This window comes from Mustelus asterias, chromosome 3 (genome assembly GCF_964213995.1).
Source record: "Mustelus asterias chromosome 3, sMusAst1.hap1.1, whole genome shotgun sequence".
In the NCBI taxonomy this organism is placed as follows: Eukaryota; Metazoa; Chordata; class Chondrichthyes; order Carcharhiniformes; family Triakidae; genus Mustelus; species Mustelus asterias.
In genome coordinates this window covers 128,003,791-128,015,203 of record NC_135803.1, presented here as the reverse complement: position 1 = coordinate 128,015,203, position 11,413 = coordinate 128,003,791, and the positions used below count along the sequence as shown (strand labels likewise).

General features: G+C 44.5%; 1 protein-coding gene across 2 annotated transcripts in view; it reads left to right on the top strand.

The window, feature by feature from the left end:
- Positions 1-11,034: 11,034 nt before the first annotated feature.
- appl1 (adaptor protein, phosphotyrosine interaction, PH domain and leucine zipper containing 1) overlaps positions 11,035-11,413 on the top strand; it is a 66,674-nt gene continuing 66,295 nt past the window's right edge. Inside the window, exon 1 of one of the 2 annotated variants that reach the window (XM_078209594.1) lies at positions 11,035-11,238. In XM_078209594.1, coding sequence (XP_078065720.1) covers positions 11,185-11,238 — 54 coding nt within the window. In that variant the 5' untranslated portion in view covers positions 11,035-11,184. The remainder of the gene's footprint in view (positions 11,239-11,413) is intronic. The other variant, XM_078209595.1, reaches the window with a different exon arrangement.

Genomic DNA, 11,413 nt, shown 5'->3' with positions numbered 1-11,413 from the left:
GCATCGCAACGTGGGCATCTGCATGGTTGTATCTGGTTATTGAATGAGAAAGGCAATAAACCCAGGTTCCTATTCGTCATGTAGCGTTTTCTACTAGAAAGTGCCTCAGGTTAACCAATGTCAAAATAGTCTCAAGCTAGTAGAAAAAACACTTGAAATGCTCCTAGCATCGATGACTATTTTAAACCACATGTGTGGTTGGTACAATTGTCTGACTACAGAATTCATCACATTCAAGGCTCAGTTGGTAGCACTCTTGCCTGTAAGGTTGTGAATGGATGGGAAGTTGTGAATTCAAGTCCCACTCCAGGACTTGAGCACATAAGTCTCAGCTGACACATCAGGGCAGTACTGAGATTCCCTCTTTTGGATGAGATGTTAAATTGGTACCCTGTCATGTGAAAATGACACTATTTCAAAGAGCTAGGAGTTATGCCTGGTCTCCGGGTCAATATTTATCCTTTAATCAACTTCATAAAAATAGATTATCTGCTCATTGTCAGGTTGCTCCATGCAAATTGGCTACCATGTCAACAGTGACTACACTTTAAAAATATACTACATTAGCTATGAAACACTTTGGAATGTGCTGTGGTCATGAAAGGTACAATGTAAGTGTAAGTCTTTTTCTTGTCAGATCCAAAATGCTGCAAATACCACCAGTTTTATTGCATATAGTTATTTTAATGTAGTGAAGTGTCTGAGGTGCTTCACAGGAACACAGTCAGACAAAATTTATACCACACCAAAGGAGGGGATATTAGGACAGATAATCAAAGCCTGGCCTAAATAACCATATGTGTGGCAGAATGAGGCAGAGAGGTTTTAGTTAGAGAATGCCAAAGCTTTGATAGCACATTCACCATTGGTGAGGTGAAAGAATTATCTAACACACAAGAGGCCATAGTTGGAGGAATGCCATTTTCAGATGGCTGCAGGGATTAAGGAGGTTACAGAGTTGGGTGGGCAAGACCATGGGTGGACATGAATGGGAGGAGCATGGAGAGAAATCAAGGTGTTGGTGCACAATGTAAGCTTATGAGCACAGGGTTGATGGGTGAAATTAGTCTACAGCTAGAGCAATAGATTATGGAAGGTGGAAAAAATATGAGGCCGGTTAGGAGAGCATTGGAATAGTGAGCCATGGTTGGTCATAGTTGTTTGGAAGATGGTGAATACTTTGAGACAGATATTCTAGACACAAGATGCACTGCAGGAACTTACCATGGCTCCTCTGAGAGCACCTTCCAAATGCAAGCCTCTACCATCTAGAAGGGCAAGGGCAGCAGATTCATGGGAAGACCACCACCACCTGGAAGTTCCCCTCCAAGCCACACAGTAACCTGACATGGAAATATATCGCCGTTCCTTCACTGTCGCCGGGTCAAAATCCTGGAACTCCTTCATTCAACAGCATTGTGGGTGTATCCACACCACATGGACTGTAGCTGTTCAAGAAGGCAATTCACCATCACCTTCGCAAGGGCAGTTAGGGATGAGCACTGAATGCTAACTTTGCCAGTGAAGCCCACATCACTCGAATAAATAATTTTTTAAAAATTCAGTCATGGAGCACATTGTCCTGACTCAGCCATATCATCAGTAGGCGAATGTATGTATATGCATACATCTGCAGCACAAGTTATTTGATATTATTCAAAGTTCGCAGCCTAGTCTTTATTTCCTTCAGCCTATGATATGAAGGCACCATTGCCCCTCCCCACCCCCACTCCAACTATTTTCCTAGCTGAGATTATACTTGGGATCTTCATTGTTTCTCACGAGTGCATTTATCCACCAGATCATTTGGTGTTAGAGATTCAAACGCATGGGGTTTGATCACATTTATATTTGGGAAAAGTTCTTTTAGTATCACTTGGACAGAATGCAGAAATAAATCTATGTTGTTCCTTTTTAATTATAAATATAGAATTTTCAAAAGATATTGCTCCTGCACACATTCTGATTGTTGGCATCAAGAGACACATATTTGAAATTTAGGAAAGCCGGCTTCCTTCAGTACTTTTTTTTCATTTAAAATTCCAAGCTTGATGCTACTTTCATTTTTATCTTATCTTCTCTGCTCTTTTCAATCTTGATCGATTGCCCAGATTTCCCAAAAAGATTGCTGTCTCACCAAGCTTAAGAATAAACTACAATCTTATGCTCTCATGTCACAATGAACATCATTGCATTCGTTTTCTTTTGCAAACTGCAGGTGAAAGCTATCAGATAGGGTTCAAGTCATACTTGCCAATCATCAGCATTTCATACAGACTTAGCACTGTGTGGACGTGCTCTGTGTTTGTGGCAAGAATCAGTATAGTCCGCACAGCACCTCCACTCAATGCATCCCTACGTTGTTCTGTCACTAATGGGAAAGATCCTGGCCAGTGCATACTGGAGCCAAGAGTTAGAGGTTAAGATTCCCTGCCTTGTTTTCATCAGCCAGAATCCATTCCATCACCGAGGGAGGAGTATGCTAAGCAGAGGAGAAATGGATGGCAATGAATGAAATGGGGTGGGTGAGGAATAAGTGACAATGAAGTGGAAAAGAAAGGAAAGGGAAATGAAAGGCAAGAAGTTGAGAATGATGAACTTGGATGCACCATTTGGATGATAGAATGCGAGCCTCAACTGAGAGGCGAAGAGTTCCAAACAAGCTGGGGTAAAAATAAACTTGCCAGTTTGAACGAAAGGAAAAGGGTTACAAAGAATGCCAATTTCAATCCAATCTGGGACTGGCTCGTAACCTCACAACCTTTCATATTTTCAAGCAAGTGAGAAAGTTGTCTATATTTTGCCATATTATTATTAATTTATTTCCTTCGGGCAGTACCGGATTTAGACTTGGTGAGGCCCTAAGCTATATAAAGCTTGGAGGCCCCTTGTTAAAAAGTTACACCAAAAGGTCTCACAAAGATGCGTACCAAAACAGGACCTTGGGTCGCCACAAAAAAATTAAAAACATAATTATGCCTTTTAATTATTTAATAGCAAGGTATTTAAAGTGAAAAATACAAATTATTTTCAAATGAATGCATTTACTGATTACATATTTATCATTTGGCTGGCTTGATCTCTCTCATAGATTTTGGTAATTTTGGTAATTTTTTGAGTTGCTCTTCAAGCTGGTGCTTTCTTTTTCTTTTCTGGTATCCGCTCTTAAATGTTCTCTTCATTGTAAACCTTCTGAAATTTTGTGAGGCCCCTGCGGATTGTGAGGCCCTAAGCTGTAGCTTGTTTAGCTTATGCCTAAATCCAGCACTGCCTTCAGGTCTCCATTACGGAAGGTAAAATGTCCAAGTTTGCTGACAGTGCAAAGTTAGGCGAGAAAGTAAGCGGTGGGGAGGACACAAAGGGACTCTCAGTCCAAAGATCACAGGTTCAAGGCTCACAATGTGTAATGAAGATTTTCTTGAATATTTTCAAATTACTTTTTTAAGATTGATTTTTATTAAAAATCAAGTTTCCTTAAACTATTAAAATTAAATTAATTCTCCTCTGAGTTTATTGGATGTTTGGATTATCACTTATATTTCCTGATTATATAATCATCAGTTATTGAATCATTGGAAGCCCAATGTCTTCACCTTCAACAACCAGTTCTTCATCCAGACACACGGAACAGCCATGGGGACCAAATTCGCACCTCAATATGCCAACATCTTCATGCACAGGTTCGAACAAGACCTCTTCACCGCACAGGACCTTCAACCGATGCTATACACTAGATACATCGATGACGTTTTCTCCCTTTGGACTCATGGTGAACAATCACTGAAACAACTATATGACGACATCAACAAGTTCCATCCCACCATCAGACTCACCATGGACTACTCTCCGGAATCGGTTGTATTCTTGGACACACGCATCTCCATCAAGGACGGTCACCTCAGCACTTCACTATACCGCAAGCCCACGGATAACCTCACAATGCTCCACTTCTCCAGCTTCCAGCCTAAACATGTTAAAGAAGCCATCCCCTACGGACAAGCCCTCCGTATACACAGGATCTGCTCGGATGAGGAGGATCACAACAGACACCTCCAGACGCTGAAAGATGCCCTCATAAGAACAGGATATGGCGCTCAACTCATCGATCGACAGTTCCGACGTGCCACAGCGACGTTCCAACATGCCATCATCGTGGGGGATGCTGGTGTAGAGTGCCGAGACATCCATTGTGACGAGGAGTGCTCCTGGTTCAACTGCTCCATGTGTGCTGAGTTTCTGTAGGAAGTCCGTAGTGTCGCGACAAAAGCTGGGGGTTCTTTGTACAATGAAATCATAGAAATCATAGAAACCCTACAGTACAGAAAGAGGCCATTCGGCCCATCGTGTCTGCACCGACCACAATCCCACCCAGGCCCTACTCCCATATATTTTACCCACTAATCCCTCTAATCTATGCATCCCAGGACACTAAGGGGCAATTTTTAACACAGCCAATCAACCTATCCCGCACATCTTTGGATTGTGGGAGGAAACCGGAGCTCCCGGAGGAAACCCACGCAGACACGAGGAGAATGTGCAAACTCCACACAGACAGTGACCCAAGCTGGGAATCGAACCCAGGTCCCTGGAGCTGTGAAGCAGCAGTGCTAAGCACTGTGCTACCGTGCCGCCCAATGGGTTTCAGGATGCCCTCGACATAGCCGGAGAGGTTCTGGCACAGGGTCCCATTGCCCGATACGATGGGACGGCCGGGTGTGTTTGCCTTGTGTATCCTCGGGAGGCAGTAGAGATCTCCAATGCGGGGAGTACGTGGGATGAGAGCACGGAGGGTGTTCTGAAGGTCCGGATCAAAAGTCTTGATCAGAGTGTTGAGTTGACGGGTGTGTTCTTTGGTCGGATTCTGCGGGCAACTGTCTGTAGTGTTCCTCGTTGTTCAGTTGTCAGTACTGTCGGTACAATGCAGAAACAGTTTGAACTAAAACCAAAAAACCCCATACAAGCTTTGCTTAACATGAATCTAACAAGAGTTTTTTTCCTTTCTTACACAGTCACAGGTGGGCGAAGGTCCTGTTCCTGTGCTGTATTGTTCTAAATTAAATCAACTTAAATCTGTATCTTATTTCTAATATCCAACAATACAAGCACTTAAAACTATCTGTGCTTCCTGACAATCTGCATGCTAGTTCTTAGCAACATCACACTTGGGCATGGGTTAGCTTTCACATGATGACATCTAGCCCCAATTCGCTTGATCCTACCATTGCCTCTTGCCATCAAACTGCTGCCTGATATTCAGTCTTGGATGAGCTATAACCTACTCCAAATGAACATTGGGAAGACCCACAATAAAATCTATTTTCTTGCCAACAACTCCAACCTCTCAAGCTAGTGACTGGAACTGAATCAGACAGTTTGTAACTTCAACATCCCATTAAACCATAAGGTGAGCTTCAAACTCTATATTTTCTCTATCACAATGATTGCCTACTTTTACCTCCATACCATCTTCTGCCACTGCCCCATCATAGCCTATCCTGTATTAACCATCAACCCACCTCCCCGCCAGGAGTCCTCAGCAATGATTCTGGATGCCATGAAATTCCACAGCACCAGGTCAAACATGAGCAAGGAAACCTCCTGATTACTATTTACCACCATTGCTCCTCCCACAACTAATGAATCAGTATTCCTCCATGTTGAACACAACTTGGGAAGAAGCACTGAGATTGGCAGGGTTACAAAGTTTATTCTGGGTAGGGGGCTTCAATGTCCATCACCAGGAGTGGCTCGATAGAACCTCTGTTGACAAAATCCGGAAGGAAATATGTGCTGGATATGGTCTACAGTAGGTAGTGAGAGAAACAACATAAGGAAAAATCTACTTGACGTCATCCTCATCAATCTCTGTTCATGTTAGTATTGTTACAGTGATCACTGCAAAGTTCTAGTGCACATGCCCATTTTCACAATGAATAGATTCTTCATCATTATGTGTGTCACTACTAAATGCTGAATGGGATACACTCAGAACAGATCCAGCAGCTCAAAAGTGGGCATTATTGAGGTACAGGCGGCCATCAGCAGCAGTAGAATTGTATTCCTCCACAATCTTTAACTTGGTTCATGGTCAAGTATACCCTTCATTCTACTATTATTATTAAGTCTAGTTCAATAAAGTGTGTAGAAAAGCATGCCACAAGTACCCAAAAATGAGGTGCCAACCTGCTGCAGCTACAATACAGGATTAATTGAATGTTAAACAATGGAAGCAGTGGGCTATAGAAATAGTTAAGCAATCCCACAACCATGGTTCTGCCACATTTGGTTATGAGTGATGGTGAATAATTAAACAACTAACAAGAGGAGGTGGCTCCATGAACATCTTCAATGATGGAAGAGTTCAGCACCTGCAAAAGACATTCAGAGGAGTACTTAAAACATCATAGCATACAAGGCTGTGGAACAAATGCTGGAAAAGGGGATTAGAGTAGATAGGCACTTGATGGTTAGCAGAGACATAGAACATAGAACAGTACAGCACAGTACAGGCCCTTCGGCCCTCAATGTTGTGCCGAGCTTTGTCCGAAACCAAGATCAAGCTATCCCACTCCCTATCATTCTGGTGTGCTCCATGTGCCTATCCAATAACTGCTTGAAAGTTCCTAAAGTGTCCGACTCCACTATCAAAGCAGGCAGTCTATTCCACACCCCAACCACTCTCTGAGTAAAGAACCTTCCTTGGACATTCTTCCTGTATCGCCCACCATGAATCTTATAGTTATGCCCCCTAGTAATAGCTACATCCACCCGAGGAAATAGTCTCTGATGGGCTGAAGGGCCTCATTCTGTGCTATAAAATTCTATGACAAGGCTGAAGCCTTTGAAACAATCCTCGGCTAGAAGTGACAAGTGAATGATCCATCCTGGCCTGCTCCTGATGTTCTCACCATCACAGATGCTAGTCTTCAACCAACTTGATTCACTTCATGTCACATCAAGGAATGGCTGGACAGAGCAAAGGCTGAAACATGAAATTTTTTTTGGTCTAGTATTGAAAACTTGTGTTCCAGAACCAGCCGTGCCTCTAGCCAAGCTGCTCCAATACAGCTACAACGCTGGCATCTACCTAACAATATAGGAAATTGTCCAGGTATGTCTTGTCCACAGAAAGCAGAATAAATCTAAGCAGGGCAATTACAGTTCCATCACTCGACTCACAATCATCAGCAAAGCGATGGAAGTTGTTGTTAACTATATCAAGAGGCACTTACTGACCAATAACCCGCACACTAATGCTCAGATTTGGTCCTGCCAAGGCAACTAGAACCCAGAAATCCCAATATGGAAAAAAGAGAAGGGATCCAGAGGTGAAGCAAGTGTGTCATGGATTTACCTGGTAACAACAAGACCCAGAATTAACAAAGGGAATGATGGAATGTAACCTACCTAGCAATATGGGAGAATCTGCCTGGCGACAGCAATAGCCCACATTCAAAGGGGATGATGAGATGCGTCCTTTTCTATTAACAACATTAGCAGACACCTAGATAAGATCAGAAAAATAGCCCTATCATCAGGAAGCAGTTTACCAAGATGACTGAGAGATCGGGGAGGCTTACAGATGCTAATTTTCAAGAGTCAGGAATGATAGTTGTGGTTGTTGGAAGCTATTTATCTCAGCCCCTGAGTAGTGTCTAGGCCCAACCATCTTCAGTTACTTTATCTTTCCATCTATTCTAAGACCTGAAGTGAAGATGTGCACTGACGATCACAATGTTCAATCCGATTCTTAACTCCTCAGATCATGAAACAGTCATGCCCACATGCAGCAAGACCTGGACAACATTCAGGCTTGGGATTATAAGCGGCAAATAACATTCATCTGACACAATCTAACAATCTCCCTTGACAGTCAATGAAATTACCATTGCCAAAAACCCAACCATTAACATTCTGAGGGATGACCATTGACCAGGAACCTAACTGGGCCAACCAATAAATACTGTGGCTACAAGAGAGCAGTCAGAGGCAGAGATATTTAAAGCAAATGAATTTCTTCACAACTTCCCAAAGCCTTTCCATCATTGACAAAAGAACAAGTCAGGACTGCAACTTTCTATTTGTCTGGATGAGTGCAGCTCCAACAACACACTGGAAGCTCAACATCATCCAGGGGAAAACAGCCCAATTCACTGGCATCCTCATCCACCACTTTAAACATTTACTTCCTCCAGCATTTGCACATAGTGGCTGCTGTGTATACCATTTAAAGATGCACTACAACACTCACCAAGGTTTAATCAACAACACCTTCCAAAACAGTGGTCCCTACTTTGCAAACGATTTTTCCAATATGACCCAATTTTAAGAATTGAAAACGAACGCAACACCAGATACCAACAAAAACTAAATAGCAATAAAGCAGCATTGCAACCTTCAGTATAATTATTAAAGTTTGCTTATTATATAGCAAATATATAATTCAAAACACAGAGTTTTACATTTCTAAGTACTTTCAACAATTTATAGGAGGCAGAGAGTGTGTATAGATGGTCTTTTTCTAATTGGAGGTCGGTCACCAGTGGTGTGCCCCAGGGATCTATTCTGGGACCCTTGCTGTTTGTCATTTTCATAAATGACCTGGATGAGGAAGTGAAGGGATGGGTTGGTAAGTTTGCCGACGACACGAAGGTTGGTGGGGTTGTGGATAGTCTGGAGGGATGTCAGAAGTTACAGAGGGACATAGATAGGATGCAAGACTGGGCGGAGAAGTGGCAGATGGACTTCAACCCAGATAAATGCGCAGTGGTCCATTTTGGCAGGTCAAATGGGATGAAGGAGTACAATATAAAGGGAAAGACTCTTAGTACGGTAAAGGATCAGAAGGACCTTGGGGTCCGGGTCCATAGGACTCTAAAATCGGCCCCGCAGGTGGAGGAGGTGGTTAAGAAGGCATATGGTGTGCTGGCCTTTATCAATCGAGGGATTGAGTTTAGGAGTCCGGGGATAATGATGCAGCTATATAAGACCCTCGTCAGACCCCACTTGGAGTACTGTGCTCAGTTCTGGTCGCCTCATTACAGGAAGGATGTGGAAAAGATTGAAAGGGTGCAGAGGAGATTTACAAGGATGTTGCCTGGATTGAGTGGCATGCCTCATGAGGATAGGCTGAGGGAGCTCGGTCTTTTCTCCTTGGAGAGACGTAGGATGAGAGGAGACCTAATAGAGGTATATAAGATGTTGAGAGGCATAGATCGGGTGGACTCTCAGACGCTTTTTCCCAGGGTGGAAATGGCTGCTACGAGAGGACACAGGTTTAAGGTGCTGGGGGGTAGGTACAGGAGAAATGTTAGGGGGATGTTTTTCACACAGAGGGTGGTGGGCGAGTGGAATCGACTGCCGTCAGTGGTGGTGGAGGCAAACTCAATAGGGACTTTTAAGAGACTCCTGGATGAGTACATGGGACTTAATAGGATGGAGGATTATAGGTAAGCCTAAAAGATAAGGATATGTTCGGCACAACTTGTGGGGCCGAAGGGCCTGTTTTGTGCTGTAGTTTTCTATGTTTCTATCAACATCCTGGGGGTTACCATTGACTAGAAATTAAACCAGGTTAGCCACATAGATACCATGGCTACAAGAGCAGGTCAGAGGCTAGGAATTTTGTGGAGAATAACTCGCTTCTTGATTCCCCAAGGCCTGTCCATCATCTATGAGGCACAAGCAACTCATCAAGGCTCCTTCGACAGACAGCACCTTCCAAACTTATGACTTCTACCACCAAGAAGGATAAGGGCAGTACATGCATGGGAATACCACCACCTGCAAGTTCCCCTCCAAGCTACCCAACATCCTGATTTGGTACAATATTGCTGTTCCTTCACTGTCGTTGGGTCAAAATCCTGGAACTTACTTCTGGACAGCACTGTGGGTATACCTGTATCACATGGACTGCAGTGGTTCAAGAAGATGGCTCACCACCACCTTCTCAAAGGCAATTAGGGAGGGGATGGACTCCAATCACATGAAAGAATAAAAAAACTTTGTGAAAATGTTATTTATGTACTCACTGGTCCATCACTTCATCTGAGCTACTCCAGCTCATGACCATTAGACATGAAGCAGCAGAAGTGCAGGTTGAATATCTTGAGGCAGCTGATGTTGGAGCCCGGTCAGTCCGCAGCACCAGAGTGATAGGATTGGGTTTGCACCACAGCTAAGCATTGGAGGTGTCAGCATCAGGTTCCTGGTCGGGGCAGGGCTCTATGAGGAACGTGGAATGCTTTGGAACAGGTACAGAACATAACATGTGACAGTTATTGGCCACTGATGTTTCAGCCGAATAAACAAAAGATAGGGTTGGAGGGGGAGACACACTTGTAGGAACTCTTCTTGCTCCAAATAGCCATATAAATCATTGCTCCAACAGACAGATGGGGTCTTGGCAGTGCTGCACTAGCTCTGCACTGTCAGGAGTCGCAGTGCTCACACCAAAATGCTAAAGGTGTGTGAGCTCTTTCCAATTACACCAATGGTGGGGAGATCAGAGGATGAACTTGTATGGGGCTGAAGTTGTGTGGAGGTTTGTGACAGCTACGCACACTGAAAGGAAGGAGCTTTGTTTCGATTCCCAGCTTGGGTCACTGTCTGTGCAGAGACTGCACGTTCCATCCGTGTCTGCGTGGGTTTCCTCCGGGTGCTCCAGTTTCCTCCCACGGTCTGAAAGACGTGCTGGTTCGGTGCATTGGCCACGTTAAATTCTCCCTCAGTAGAGCGACACTCCGAAAGCTTGTGCTACCAAATAAACCTGTTGGACTATAACCTGGTGTTGTGAGACTTCTTACTGCCCAAACCAGGTGCCAGTAGTGGGGGGGGGGGGGGGGGATTTTCACAGTAACTTCATTCCTGTGTTAATATAAGCCTACTTGTGACACTATAAATAAATAAACCTATGAATCTGAATTTGCCTCCTTCTGCTCCTGTGGGCAGGACTAACCCCTTCTTCAGTCACACCCACCCTGGCTGTTGGCTTTGAGCGACAGCGCAGACAGCCAATCGGAGGTCGGAACCGCAGGGGGGGGCGGGACGTCCGCGGGGGCCGCGGGGGCCGCGGGGGGACTTCCGCAGGCAGGCACGCGCCGGTGACGCAGCGGCGTTGGCGCTTCGCTGCTTCTTCGGTTAGGAGCGGGGAGCGGCTGCTGATTTTGTGCCGAGGCCGCAGCCATGCCGGGGATGGAAAAACTACCCATCGAGGAGACGCTGGAAGACAGCCCGCAGGTACACGGGCTCCGGCCCAGGTGGATCGCTCGCACTTTACCAGCTGCCGCCCAACCTGGCAGCAGCCCCGACACCTTTATAAAATGTTCCTTCACGTTAATCGCAACAGACCGCTGGGTGGGAGGGACGGACAAACTGTGCAAAATAATTGCTGTGTTAATATCTGAGGTGAAAT